Raw genomic sequence first — 15,400 nt, forward strand, 5'->3', positions numbered from 1 at the left:
GTTCTCAGTGTGGGACTTGATCCTGCTGCTGTTAAAATTGGTTCTCAGCATTCTACATTTCTAATTGTTTATTGTCTTCTTTCATATTTCTTCCCAAAGTTTTTCTGGAGTGTTTTCCTGTTGATTCAAAAGCTGTACCTTTATTTTTTCCCCCTTGCCATGTTTTATATCCACAACTCTTCTGAAACAGATTTAATGCATTTTATTAATCTTAATTTTCAGTCTGATCTTTGGACTTCCATAACTGAAGTCCTGCGCCAGCATTCAGGCACACAGATATTATGTATGTGGGATATAATTAGAGTGGCTCTTTTCTGATTCACAAGCCATTTTCTTAGGATATCAAACATGTTCTGCCTATGTTAATGGCTTCCTCTTCTGCCAATAGGGTGATGTAGGGCTGCCAGGCCCTCCAGGTCCCCCACCATCCACTGGAATACTGGAATTCATGGGATTTCCAAAAGGGAAGCAAGGAGAAAAGGTCTGTAAATTCAGTCTACAAACCCACCCCCTCCCCATGCTCCTTCATTCAGGGCTGAATGAAATCACTGGACAGTGAGGGCTGTTGTATTTCCAAATCAAAATGATTTTCTGAACTGGTTTAATCTGCCAGATGGCTATTGAATGAAAATATTCTTGGTTCCAAGCATTGTGGACCACTGGAGAATGCATACTCTCAGAAGGAGAAATCTGAAAGCTTTTTAAAGGTTTTCATCATTAATCCTAAAACTAAATGAACTGTAGTTCATTTCTGTTGGACCTGTGAAATTGTGTCAACTGAAGCAAAAAACCCAAATCCATTTAGAAAAATAAATAAAAAGCTCCAGTTCTTTTCCTTTGGCTACGATGCACACTACTCTGAAATAATTGGATTTGTCTCCTTTACTTTGTTATCCTGGCATTTACTGAGACACATTCTCATCAGTGTTTTTATGAAAGCTGTATGGATCTTGAGTTAAAGATTCCCTACACATCTGAAATTTAGGCATACTGAATCAATCCGGGACCTATACAGGCTGGTTTGGGAGCGCAGTCTGAGCTTGCCTAAGCCCCTGCATAAGTCATGAGAGATACAGTCTTACTTGGTGGAGTTGTATTAGTGGGAGGTGAGATTCAAACAAACACCATTCCTTTTGGCTCACTCTTGAATTTGTAAGCAGGATTGTGAAGACATTATGATATCTCATCATGTGTTTGCTACTTTCCATGAAGTACTGTGCATGCTCCAATTCCCTGAAGATATGAAATGCTTCTAGTTTGACTTCTAGCAATGGAGGGCAGTAGAACAGCAGTTCCCAGGTGGTGGGATTTGAAGCCATGGGAAGTGGTCACAATCTGTTGCATGCACTGGCACTGTGCTGATAGACACTATATCTGGCACGTGATGACACAAATCAAGTATACTTGCTGACAAATTACAAGGCCTTATTTTAGGAGTCAGAAGCATGATGGGTAGATTGGGAAAAGTCTTGCTTTCACAGGCACAATGATTTATTGTGTTTACCTCTTCCCCGTCAGGGTGAGCCAGGCCCCCAAGGATTCCCTGGAGCCAAAGGATTGCCTGGCATACCGGTAAGGGCAGAGGAGAGTTTTTAATGTGGGCCTGATGAGTTAGATGGTTCAACACACTCTGAATAGCTCACAAGGTCTCTACAGGAATTTCTAGAAAACACTTTGAAAATCTGATAAAAACACCCACAAGACTTTTTGAAGAGTGTAACTGTAATCTGAATGGATTTTGTAGAGAAGAGAACGCTGTCCTACTACAGAGGTTTACAAAGCAGCCATCATTTCAGTGCCTGGAACTGCGGTTTGCCCAGGACGCCCTCAAGCAGACGTACCCCTTGCATGGCCACTTGATGGCAATGTTTCTTGATGTCCCACAGACAGCTAGACATATTTTTAAAAAATCCCTTGGTTTTTTTTTTCCTTTTAACTATGTTTAATCATATTTTTTTTTGTTATTTTGCTTTAAAGTTGTAAAGCACATGCAGATCTTTCTGTCTGTCTCTATATACCCGGTTTTAAAATGGGCTGTTTAACATTAGTGCTCATAAACTCAGGAATGTGTAGCATCATCTCTGTATGAATCAAGGACAACAATTTATCCCTGGATTCCAGAGAGCTATTTCCCAGCTTATAACCCTTTGTAAACACAGGTTATTTTTATAATTTTAGGGAATAAATATTTTGTGGAACTTCTGACTAATAAGATAAATTGTTTGCCAGCTTCTTCAATGTACAGATGTTCTTAGTAGAAAGACGTGCAAGAAAAACCTGTATAAGAAGCACGGTTTGTTATTAGCCTTTCTGGACATGTTCCATTATGTGCATGTTTAGCTTTATGCATCACAAGAGGCCCATTGAAGCTGGTGGGATTGAACATATGTGTGAACTTAACTACAACCATAAGATATTTCAAGATTGAAGCCTGAAAATTGCTTAACTACTGTAACTCTCGCTGGAATTAAATCCTGGTGTTCTGTCTCTGGATTTGATACTCCTTGCTGACTGGGAAAACCACCAAATATTTCCAAATGTTGAGCGTGAAAATTCTAGTTTTGTGTCATTCTTAGGCTTTAGAAATAAAAAAAGTGTACTCTCCCTTGAGCTGCTGCTGTTAAGAAACGAGATTTGAAATAATTTTGAAATGTAGAATAACATACAGAGTAGCAGTGGCAGGACTTTGCTGTTTATAGCATAGGGTTACTTGCATTTGCTACTGGGAGTTGTGCCACAGTTTAAATGGATGGTAGTCATGGGGAATGGAGAAGGTGATGTACGGCATGTGCTGCTAGGTCTGGTTGATACAGGTTTGTTTTCTTGGGGAAAAGGGTCTCAGCAGAAACAGTCAGTTCCCCTTGTCTCTCGGTTGTACCGTTTATATTAATAGATGGGTTTGTGCTTATTTTGTCTTAGGGCTGTGCTATTCAATTCCAAACAGATCACAGATTTAATGCTGACATTTTTCCTCAGGGCTTTGGAGGTGCTGGAGAAAAAGGAGAAAAAGGTGTGCCTGGCTTACCAGGTGGCAGGGTATGTAACTTTACAAAGTCCTTAAATGCCTGTTCCCAAACACATGAAGTGGACCTTTCATCAACAGAAGCATTCACAAAGCATGTAGGAGTCTCAGACATGGGACTGGATCCCACAGTAGCCAGCACCATACACTAACAGAATGGACAGATGGTTCTTATCTCAGTAAAGTCTCAGCTTAAAGGTGAGATGAAAGATGTATGCAGACAAGGCAGTCCAAGAAAATAATACGGAAGTATTTAGTGGAGTTCTTGATAATGCAGGGCCTGTGTTTTTCCATATTTTGAAAACTTCACAGAAAAGGAAGCTTGCAGGAGGTCATAATGAAGATAATAAAGAGGCCTTACAGGGGCTTTAAGGAGCTCTTAACCAGTGCCAGAACCAGCCATGAGAGAACACAGATAAATATTTGGGGAAGAAATGGGCAAGCAGGCAACAGACGTTGGTCTAATTGGTCAGTGAATGTGGGAGTTAACAGCATGCTCCATCACGTGCCAGCCATAGATTCTTCAAACCATGATGATCTTGTAGGTGTGGTTATACACAGCAGGAAGACCAAGACATTCTGTTCTGCATGTGCAGAATACATTGTCAAGGCAAAAAGTCTTGATTGCATTGTTTCATGTCTTTATAATTACAAAGTACCAACCTAACTTCCTAGTAAGTTGAGACACTACGACTTATTTAACTTGAACCACTGATGAGAAAGACAAAGGCTAAAGAAGATGAGACTTCTTTCATCTGTTATTTGGCTGAATTCTTTCAATGATGATCGTTGTTATTTGGGAGATGTGGAAAATCAGTGGTAGCTTCTCCTTTTGAAAGTTTTATCTTTTCATTCTCCTTCTGAGATATTTGGAGCCTGATAGAAGACAACCAGACTGAGATGGAGCCTCTGAAAGTTAATGTTTTTTTGCTGTTCCCAGGGTCTTCTGGGACTGGATGGATCTGATGGGATCCCAGGGAGAAAGGTGAAGTTTATTTCATTTTCTACTGAACTTACAATTACAGAAGCCATTGAACTTCTTAAGATCTACTGACTTCCTTATCTAGTGGCTCCAAGTTCACTGATAAATGAATGCACCTGCCTTATTGAACTAGAGAGAGCTAACTGGAAAGTCCATGTAAAATTCTAGATCCCTTTAGTTGTCTCTCTGGTTACCCCTCAGAGGACCACCTCCACAGATTGGAAATTGCACATTCCCTCCTAGAACGATCAACTCTCCTACTTTTCTCCTTTTGGGGTGGAAATGACCAGATGATCAAGTGACTGAAAATGTGTTAAAGCACTTCCACTTGCAGATTCAGCAGTGGAAATTGTTCGAGAAAGCAGCTTTCAGAAATACAATTTTCATTTTTCAGCCTAGAATTCAGTCACTTTCTTGTGTATTTTGTTTTATGTATGTCCTTTTCAAGATATACTGAAGGTGATGGTATATCCAATATAATCTAATTCTTATTGGTTTGTTAACATTATACAATTAAAAACAAGCCCTAAAGGGCAAGTTTCTCAGCAATACTGTGTGTGGGCTATATTAGGGTCTACAACTGTCCAAGACTTCAGAATCACGGGCAAGGTTTAAAGTTAAGGCTCCCTGCTCCAGAGCTCTTGGAATATCCCGTTTTGTCTGCAGTGGCAGTGGGTTTGCAATCCATACTGGGCCAGGTGGAATATGTTACCCAATAGAGAACAGAAGATCACTTCTGTGTAGATTTCCAGTCACGCACCCAGACAGGGAATTTTGGCGTCCCTGTGAATGCTGCCAGGAAATGGATAGCTGCACAGCTGGATCTCCCAGTGTCACTTTACATGCTTTGGTGCCAGTAATTTGTTGGAGGGGAACATGTGGAGGACAAGGAAAACAATGTTCTAGACTCCTCACTCCACAAGCATTTCTGCAGTTCTGTGAGAACTTCAAGGTGTCCTCCTGATTTGGTTACCCTCATGCCTGCTCACAAGTTCTCACCATCTTTACAGCACAAGGAGGCCTGAAGGATCTCAGGTATTTTGTGAGCGCTGAGAAATTGATGCTATCAGTTTTCTCTTTATTTCTTCTGCAGATGTTTGGTAGGAAAATGAATTTGGTTTGTGATTCAGGTCCAGGCACTGCAGATGTCTCAGCTAACAAATAATACCACTGTCTTATTGTCTCACTGTGTAACAATGTGCCCTTGTGTGACTTTGCAGGGTCATCCGGGTATTCCAGGCTATCCAGGGCTGGATGGAGTCGAAGGCATGAAGGTAACTTCTCACATCAAAATACTTAAGCATTGGTTTTTTAAAGATATTTGCATAAATACTTAGCATTTCCCCAATCAGGTCTCTTATTTACCTCTGCATCACTATAATTCAGTGTTTCAGTTCGTCATTTACTTTATTGTTAGGGGTAAAAATGAATGGTCGCTGAACTATGAACAGTCACGTATTTTTATACCTTTACAATGTTCATTCATCTAACTTAGAACTGTAGGTGTAGTCTCTCTGGTCTCTTTTATCCTTGCACCAATGCCATAGTTACTGGACAACTGAGACAAGATTAGATGGAAGCGGATGTTAAGATGGTTACCAAGGCTATCAGAAGTCTTAGGTGACAGATCTAAAAATATTGACAAGCCTGAAAAGAATGTGTTCGATTTCTCATACTGGAAATGGGCAACGCGTAGCAGACGTTTTCTGGGTATCTCACAACTTGGGCAGCCAGGCATCAGGAAACTGAGTGGGAAATGGTTGGGTAATAGTTTGCTGTGAAAAACGCTTATCCACCACCAAGATTGTTATATGGTTGGCAGGTGTGAAATGCGAGTACTGCAGGGCATTTTTGTGCAGAGCACATGAGAGAAGTAGTAGTACAGGTTTATGCACAGAGGAGTATTACTGGAAAAAGCAACAAAGCGTGCGCTGCCTTGGCTCTCTGCATGGTGTTTATACTTTGAGTGTGATGGCAGTTTGGACAACGGTCAGGTATTGCACTTCCTATTTCAAAGGGAATTTGATCCTGTGTTAGAGTGAGAGGAAGGAGTGATTCTGCAGTTTGTCACAACTTGCTTGTTCTACTTGAGTGATTTTATGGAGGAATCCATTTTCCTGGAAGTTCCTATTACTGGAAGTTCAGAATTCCAAGGCAACAGATAGCTGCAGTGATGAACGCTTTTAAAGGTGGGTATGTTCGTAGCAGCCCTTTCACTTTTACCACAAGGTGAACAAAGAATATCTACTTGATATTGGACAATATGCTGATATGATAACATCTGCAGCAGACATGGTATATATGTGTCTGTGCTTCCTGCTGAGGTAACGGGATGCCTTCAGAGGACAGTTGGATAGCAGCAAACACTTTATCTGAAGCAGCCATCAGTTTCATCAGGCAGTAGCAGAAGAGCAAAGTGAATTCTCCACCAAGAGAAAGAATGATGGTTAGTCAGTGAATGACTGCAGGCATTGCTACCATAATACAGTCTGTTTCCTGACAAGCAGTCTTGCCCTCCATGACGCATCTGAATGTGGCGTGAATCTGTTTTCTTCTACAGGGTGAATTAGGTGACGTCGGTCCCCCAGGCCCTCCTATTGTTATTGACAGGGAAGGTGTAGTCATTTCAGGTACACATTTCCATTTTGTTTTGGAACTCGTCTAAAGCACTTTTTCTGATCCAGCTTCCCTTCTTACTATATTTTACCACTTTTCCCCATTGTGTATTAGGTCTAACCCATCCCTTGTTATTTTTCCTTTAATTTCTGTATTGATGGCATACAGATACTTTTGGTCGTCCCATATAACTTTATAACTTTAGAGTTTGCAATAAACCTTTCATACCCTCATTGCAGAATGATATGTTTCAAAGCAGAGTGGAATTTAGTGCCTGGGAGGCTGACTGTGTGAGCACGGGGAAGTGCTGGTGTCTACCTGTGTGTCTGTCTTCAGTGTACTAAGGAAAAATGGCTTCTTTGGGTGTCTTGGAAACGGGTACTCTGAATGTTGTTCTCCTATTGTTTGTCATTCAATGTGGTAAGAATATTGTTGAGAAAATGAACTCCGTTAACACCACAGCTGAATGGGACCTGGATGGGAACAGTCTCTGAAGCTGTGAAGGTAAGGGGACAAATTGTGTGATTTTGCCTATTTTTCCTCCTTCACGTGCAGTCAAGTTTGAAACAACCTCTTGACAGGTCAGGAGGAATTTTTCCCATTATTTTTGATGTTGACTAACAGGTTTACTCTTAACGGCTTTGCAACCTTTGTTGTCAATGAGATAACTGGCCACCAGGGTAGTTGACTGAACAGAGTCTTTCAGCAGAAATTCACATAGATTTCCCCCCTTGTTTTCCTGTATTTGTCTAATAGGTGCCCCAGGTGACCCTGGAAACCCAGGAATACCTGGTCCTCCAGGAGATGAAGGGATCGGGGGTTTACCAGGCCTTCCAGGAGCTCCAGGGTTTCCAGGCCTGGAGAGAGGTAAAGCAGCTGCTCGCAGTGCACTTAGCAGGCTGTTTTCTGTGTTTGTTGCTCTGGGTAGTGGCCTGGAGATGGTGAAGGTATTGGAGCAAGCCTCTCCCGGACCTGATCTCCAGCTGGCTGATTTGCAGACCGCTGTATGAGATGCAGGGGCAGGGATGACACACAGGGAAACCAAACAGGTTGACCTGGGTGGGAGCAGAATTAATCCCACAATTATTACTGCCCAGCCAAGTCTTCAGGTGTGAATATTTGGTGTAGCCGTGTACACAGGAGGTTGGTTGGATGATTTCCATTTTGAATTGGTTGATTGGCAGAACCTTTCCTACTTTTTAAATCATAGCAAATTATTTTTTTAATGACTTTTCATATTTGCAATAGAGAGCTAACGGATTGACTAGATAAACCCACTGTAGGTGGAACCCATTCATCCCATCAAAGTTCTCACTTGAAAGTTTCTGTTTCACTTGAACGTCATCTGTGAAGTCCTGGACTGCAATGATCTAGAGACTAGGTACTAAGGAAATTATCTCACTCAAAGGAAATAAATAAACCACAGACTTACATAGTTAATTGTCTAACTGATCAGTGGGACTGAAATGCAGCCCTGTGAAGTTTTTTGGATGACCAAAGGAGTGTGTAAGTGGGAGCCAGTTGGTGCCTCCCATTAGTAAGTTTTCCTTTGTGTGCAAATACAAACTGCTAACCTGGTTGCAGTTCAGGGCACAGCAGTAATTTTCATAACATTAAAAATACTAGAATGTGTTTGCTGCTGCAGAGCTGCTCATTGTGTCACTGTTGTCTAGATGGAATGGGCCTTGGAGGGTCTCCAGGTGTTCCAGGTGTGAAGGGTGAAGTGGGAGAACCAGGAAGAGCAACAATTGGATTCCCAGGCACTCCCGGCAGAGCTGGTTTACCAGGTCTGGCAGGAGCACCAGGATTGCCTGGTTCACCACGTATGTATATTTTTAACATCTATTTTTATATTGGATTCAGAATGAAAAAAGACCAATAAGCATTTATATATTTATTTCTGTGCCAGTGAGGATTATTCATCTGTAAATCTTAAATGTTTGATTGACACTTCATTGTGTCTGTAACTCACAATCTTATATGTATTTATCAGCAGACATGCCTCTGAAGTAAGAAAATACAGCTAATTTTGTTGGAGTGGTAGCCTGAGAGACTGAAGCACAAGGTTGTGTAGACACCATTTACAACACTTTGAGGACATCAAGGTTCTAGGCTAGTTTTCTGCTGGCTTAGATGAAGAATAGACCATGATTTATGAGCACCTGGAGTAAATGTCTAGTCTTGTCAGTATTTTGAGGTACCAGGAGCCAGATAGCATGCCTGAAGAGACAGTTTTCAGACCTAAGGAAATGTGATTTTATTTCTACATGTTTATTTGTATGGGTGCCCTGATTGGATTAATTATGCATTGTTTTCCTCAGAAATTGAGTATTACATTAAGAGAGTTGATAGTACACAAACCTTGTATTTTGCTGTTCTGCCATAAGCCGAGTTCAAACAACCTGTTTTATTTTTGAGAGCCAAGCTTTTAAAACAGGACATACTCCAGTGATGGAGCCAATGAGTGTGGTCTGATGCAATGATTTTCTGTGAGGAAGAAATAAGTGCTCTCTTATCAATAACTGTTTGCTAGTCAAATCCAGCTCATTTTTCTGCAGAGTCTGTAAAGCTCTTGTAACTGTTTTTAGCTGATGGTTGCAGTTTGTTTCCATGTAACGTCAGACTTACTGTTGTCACTGAGGGGAAGGGCTTTTTTGGACACACTCGTTTTAGGTTATGTTAGATCACTTTCCACTGCTGTTTCTGTCAGCTCATGTTTCATTCTCTTCAGCATATAGAGATGCAGAAAATAATCCTGCATTTATAAAGTGAGGGACAGGGAAGGTCCCCTTAACCTTTTTTGCCATTTAGTCAAGCTGCAGCAACTTAATGAGAAGAAGCTACACAGGAGGCAGGTAACTCTGGGCATGACTCTACCATGCCAGCAGCAGCAGAGACACTGCTCGTGAATGATAGCTTCTGTGTCAACGAAGAGAGCAATAGCCAGTCATCACAGTCTCCAATACATTGATTTGCCCCTTCAGCTTCTGTCTCAGCTTCTCCTGGAGCTGTAAAGGCGTATCTGCCATGACCCGAGTCATTTGCCCTTCTTTATACAACCTGTTCACAGCTTGGCTGGTTCTTCGGCCAACTCCTAAGTCTTCAAAAAAGTGCAGAGGTAGAGCAGGAGAGGAAAGAAACCCTGCTGCATCCACATGTGAGAGCTTTTGCTGTTCTGTATGAACACATGTTTCTGTATGAAATAAGCTAGAACCAAACATCTGGCAGAGGACTGCAGCCTGTGATACCAACCGAGTTCCATCTCCTTGTGGAGCTGCCACAGCTGCAGTTTAATCTGGTGCCGTTTCTGTCTGTTGCATAACTGAAGTAGTGAATAATTGATGAGCTGGAAATCTAGCCTTCTCATGGCTTTTGCTTGCCTTCTTTTCACATATAGGCCCTTCGTTCCCCCCGGACACAATCCTGAATGGAAGGACTGGGGCCCCAGGGGAGCCTGGTCAAAGAGGGCTGCCAGGAGCTTTGGGTCCAAAGGGGTACAAAGGTAACTAACTTTTGTTTTAGGAGAGCATTTTAGCAGTCATTGAGCCTCAGAAAGATACTTACATGTGGTTAATATCCTCAGAGATGAGGTGGAAGTGTCTTTATGCCAGATCATGGGAGGCTGAGATGGATTAAAGGAGCCAACAGCCTTTACAATTTAGAGAGAGTTGTGCACAGCACTGCCAGCAAAATCCTATTTCCTACTTCCTACTCTGCTCAGGCAAATAGGCAGATAAACATCTCATAGGCAGAAAGTTGGCTAAGTAAGTTATACTTTAAAGCCATAATAATGAGACTTAGACAAAATCTTGTTCACTGCTTCTTGCAATATAGGCTGGAAATGACAGAGGAACTTAATTTTATTCTTCTCTCTGATAAAAATGGTGAGAATTTGGGTCTTGGTGTGTGACAGAACCAGCAGCAAAAGCCATGACGATGCAGACATCACTGTGCTTTGTGGTTGTTTGGATCCGTGGCCAGTTATGGTTCAGGGAGATACAAAGATATCCAGCTGAGGGTCATTGTAACCTACTGTGAGTGGGAGTATGGATTTGCTTGCTCTGACGTATAACTATCTCTTTTAAAAAATCACAGGACTTCTGTCCTAAAACTCTCCTAAAACCATCTGGTTTTGAGTGTTGACTGTGTTTTCCAGGAGAGGCAGGTGATTGTGCTTGTGATGGAGGAGTTACAAGAGCTGGTCTAAAAGGCATCTCAGGTCCACCAGGTCCGTCGGGAAGCCCTGGTGTGCCTGGGATTAAGGGCGTTGGTGGAGACCCAGGCACTGTGGGTGCACCAGGACTGCGAGGCCCTCCGGTAAGGCAGGAAGAGTTTATATTGGTTGTCACTAATTAAAGGAGAAAAAGTGCCCATGTGCAATTGCTGATGTTGATTGTAGTGAAAGCAGAATACATTTTTTGCATATTTTCTTCTATCTTTTGGATTAAAAAAAAAACCAAAACAAAAAAAACCCAATCCAGAAACTGATCTGTGGAAAGAAGCTGAAAGTAGAGAAATTATCACCTATAAAAAAAGGGAAAATAAATGGTTCTTAAGTTCTGAGAACTGCACATTTAGCAGTGAAGTGAAAAACAGTTAAAAAATATTCATGCCGGGGCTTCTTGGCCGTAGGCGTACATGGATTAAACCCAAGGCTCTTCTAAAGTGAGGGGTGGCTGGGGGAGCAGATAGACATCTGCATGGAGAGAAAACCTGAAAAATTGAATGGTGACATCTTTCCACATCATCGCTCATAGCTATAAAACCTGTATGCCTTAGGTACAGTCTCCTTCTCAACTGCTGCATGCTAAATACATTAGTGAGAGTTGAGCTGGTTTTTTTATGAAACAGCAACTATAACAAACAGGATTTTCCAAAGTGCTGAGCATTGCTCATTGGCAGTATTTACTTTTGAAAATTGTAGTCCGTAGAGATGCAGGTCTTTTGTCTTCCGAGTATCTTTATCAGTGTCAGTAAATGCAGCACACCAGGTAATAGGGAAGAAGATTCAACACCTGGGCACTGTTATACCATGAGTGATGTCATGTTCCCAGCTGCCATCTAAGATTGCTGTCGCCATAATTTTATATACCAGGGCTTGGCTTGCCACTGTAAAGCTGTAGTGACTTGATAGAAACATTTGGAAATAATCAAACCTCCTCTTTTTTTTTTTTTTTTTTTTTTTTTTTCCTAGTGTAATGTATACTATAGGAAACCTTTTGGAGATTCTTTCTAGCTCCAGACGTTGTGTCCATTCCTCATATGACATTTTTAAGAAGCAAAGCCTTTTCTCTGCATGTTCATATTCCTGGGTTTTTATCTTTTGGTCTGTAGGCTTTGGCTGGTCAGCAAGGTTTTCCAGGCCCTAAGGGAGAAAAAGGGGATTCGTCCTTTGCAACAGGCAGAGGTGCTCGTGGGGACCGTGGTGCGACAGCACCCAGAGGACCTTCAGGCATCCCAGGAACCCCTGGCAGGGATGGACTTCCAGGCTTGCCTGGCCCACCAGGCCCTCCAGTAAGTTCAGATGAACTGAGCAGCAGTGCTTCAGAACTGCAATAAGGAGCAGAGCTAATAGAAAGGACTGGCTTACTACTCCTCATTAGCCCTGTAGTAAGCCTCCAAATATATAAAAAGCTCATAGTCCCTGAGCACAAATTTGTCTTGGTCAGGATTAATAATTGGCACTCATCATGCCTCTGGCTACCCAGTCAAAAAATAAACTTCCAGTAGCTGGGTAGACCCTAATGCTGTTTTATGTTGTGTCCTAAAAGATAAAAGACGTTGTAGGCATAATTATGAGTCAGATCTTGGAATAGCAAAATCACACCAGGCTTTTTGAATTAAAAAGAAAGTGAATGACTTTCAGCCTATATAATGTTTACATTTTGGCAAATATAGCATGAAATATTATTTGTAATAGTCACTGACTTATCCATCATTATTTCAAAATGCAGGAAAACTTATAGTGGTTTCCGTGTACCTTCCCACGCTCGTCTGAACCTTGCACAGAACTGACCAAACTCTTACACACTTGTTAAAATATTAGTGGTGTATATTCTTTCTACATCTCTCTTATTTTCAGCTGTGATTGTCTTTGCTGTGCGCAGGGTGATGGTGGGCTAGGTTTCCCAGGTGAAAAAGGACTGCCAGGATTGCCTGGCTCCAAGGGCCATCGTGGAGAAACTGGTTCTCCTGGCGTTGGATATCCAGGTCCTAGTGGAGTTCGTGGACCACCAGGTGACCCAGGAATGGATGGGTTTCCAGGACAAGCAGGTCTTCCAGGCCCTCCAGGTAGGTGTTGCTGAGTCTGCTCTTGTTTTGAAAAGGTGCATTGTTGCCTAGGTTTCTGCGCTGCTAAACTGATGTTCTGAGTTCAAAAACCCTGGTGGTAAGACCACTGCAGTATGAGGTGTTGGTGGAGGAATCTTAAACCCAGCGGGCGGTGAGAGCTAGGCCAGAATAGCGCTGGGAAGGTTGCACAGACATGCCGGATGGCATGTTACCTCACATCAGTTCATGCTGGGTTGTTGTTATGGGGTGAGGAGACAGCTAGCATTAATGTCCCCCTGGAACAGTCTGCCTAAGCTTTTTTTCCAATTCAAGTCACATGCTAAATGCTAAAAGCTTTACTAATTCATAGCTATGAATGCTTACATCTTTGTTTGGTAGATTGTCTCTCACAAAATCCACTAAATTAAATTTGCATTGTAAGATAAGTAAAAGTAAAATGCTCTGTGCATGATGTGAACACTAGATATTCTGTGGAGCACATCAGAAGCCAGTTTATTATGAATGCTACATCAAAGCTTTGCTAACAATGAACGGTCCTTTGTAGAAGAGTATCTATAGTCAAAGTATGTGGGAAAGTGTGAATAAGTCATTAGCCAATTTAGTTTGCACCTCCATAGAGATGTGTAAGAAAACTTGTGAATGCATCATTCCCTCCATAACTAGGAAATAATTTGCATACATTAAAAGACCCTTTGATATAGTACGTTTCATCTAATATTAAAGAAATGTGTGTGGGTGGAAGAAAAAATCACTTCGTATACTGCCCAGACTGAAAGACCTTATGGCGAAAATGAGGAAAGACATTTAAAAGTAGTCTGTGACCTACTGAAGTTACCATGTCAAAGACAACACTGAGGAGTATTGCTAAAGTTCATGCAGTAAAACAGGGTGAAACGGTCTTGCTTTGGAAAAGTCTGACTCAGTATTTTATAAAAAGCTAGGCTGATTTTATGTGGTATTATGAGATTACTCTAAAATGTTGGAATTGCCCATATTTCACTTTTATGCCTGACATGATGGTTTCATAATTATTTTCCTTGATACTGGGATCTTACTGTGTAAACCATGATAATGTAGGGTATTAAGTAGCTGGGGAACATTAAGTTTCACTTATATAATTTTTACACTAAGCCTTGCTTATATCATTTTGCAAAGCACACAAGGGAACAGTCTTATTTGCATTTCAGCTATCCTCACATGAAAAATCCATTGTTCAAGTATTCTATTGCCAGCTAATACTGTAAAATACAGCATATGCTGTTGTACAGAGTTGTTTTTGGAAAATTCACATAAGACAGTCCTTCAAGCCATGTGATGTGAATGCAACAGTATTAATTAAATGTCATTTTCCATGCCAGTTGCTGTCCCGAATGCTTGCTTTTTGAAAAATGTCATTTTTTGTTGTGTTGTATCTGTAGAGGAAATGTCTTAGAGATGGACCTCAACTTTTTATTTTATAAAGCATTCAGCATCAGGCTCACATAAGATTGCAGAAGACCAGAAATGGAATTTTTGTTTTGTGTCCCTACCATTTCACTTTTACTTTATAAAAAGAATGCTCTGTCAAAGTGTACCCAAGTGCAGGCGGCAGTGTGTGTGTTGCAGTCGTGGTACTGGGTGCCCATATTCATTCAAAGCATAAAATGGATCATGGGTATCTTAGTTTTGAACCTCTGTTCTTAAAGCTAATGCTGACTATAAAGGGGGCTTATGCAAAGCATTTGACACTGTCTCACATGACATCCTTGTCTCTAGGTTGGAGAGACGTGGATATGACAGATGAACCACTTGGTGGATAAGGAATTGGCTGGGTGGCTACACTCTAAGAGTTGCAGTCAGTGGCCCAATGTCCAAGTGGAGACCAGTGACGAGTGGCGTTCCTCAGGGGTTGGAACTGGGACCAGTGATGTTTAACGTTGTTGGTGACATGGACAGTGGGACTGAGTGCACCCTCAGCAAGTTTGCTGTGACACCAAGCTGTGTGGGGTGGTCAACACGCTGGAGGGCAGGGGTGCCACCCAGAGGGACTGTGACAGGCCTGAGCAGTGGGCCTGTGCGAACCTCATGAAGCTCAGCAAGGCCAAGTGCAAGGTCCTGCACGTGGGTTGGGGCAGTCCCAAGCACAGGTACAGGCTGGGCAATGGATCGAGTGGATTGAGAGCTGTCCTGAGGAGAAGGACTTGGGGGTATTAGTGGGTGAAAAACTGACTATGAGCTGTCGGTATCCTGGGCTGCACCAAAAGCAGCGTGGCCAGCAGGTGAGGCAGGTGATTGTGCCTCTCTGCCCTCCTGAGCCCCCCTGCAGTGCTGCGTGCAGCTCTGGGGCCCAGCACAGGAAGGACACGGACCTGTCGGGGGGAGGCCAGAGGGGCCATGAAGATGCTCAGAGGCTGGAGCAGCTCTGCTGTGAAGACAGGCTGGGAGAGTTGGGGTGGTTCAGCCTGGAGAGGAGAAGGCTCCAGGGAGACCCTGCGCAGCCTGCCAGTGCC

General features: G+C 42.3%; 1 protein-coding gene across 1 annotated transcript in view; it reads left to right on the forward strand.

Moving 5' to 3' along the window:
• Positions 1 to 15,400, forward strand: part of LOC121097322 (collagen alpha-6(IV) chain-like) — a 52,589-nt gene that overhangs the window by 13,808 nt on the left and 23,381 nt on the right. The window contains exons 9-20 of the mRNA XM_040614191.1: positions 389 to 481; positions 1,519 to 1,572; positions 2,977 to 3,036; positions 3,963 to 4,007; positions 5,225 to 5,278; positions 6,565 to 6,634; positions 7,377 to 7,487; positions 8,294 to 8,443; positions 10,018 to 10,122; positions 10,777 to 10,937; positions 11,955 to 12,134; positions 12,728 to 12,911. Of these exons, the coding sequence (XP_040470125.1) occupies positions 389 to 481; positions 1,519 to 1,572; positions 2,977 to 3,036; positions 3,963 to 4,007; positions 5,225 to 5,278; positions 6,565 to 6,634; positions 7,377 to 7,487; positions 8,294 to 8,443; positions 10,018 to 10,122; positions 10,777 to 10,937; positions 11,955 to 12,134; positions 12,728 to 12,911 (1,267 nt within the window). The remainder of the gene's footprint in view (positions 1 to 388; positions 482 to 1,518; positions 1,573 to 2,976; positions 3,037 to 3,962; positions 4,008 to 5,224; positions 5,279 to 6,564; positions 6,635 to 7,376; positions 7,488 to 8,293; positions 8,444 to 10,017; positions 10,123 to 10,776; positions 10,938 to 11,954; positions 12,135 to 12,727; positions 12,912 to 15,400) is intronic.

The sequence above is a fragment of the Falco naumanni genome, chromosome 14 (assembly GCF_017639655.2).
Source record: "Falco naumanni isolate bFalNau1 chromosome 14, bFalNau1.pat, whole genome shotgun sequence".
NCBI classification, from domain to species: Eukaryota; Metazoa; Chordata; class Aves; order Falconiformes; family Falconidae; genus Falco; species Falco naumanni.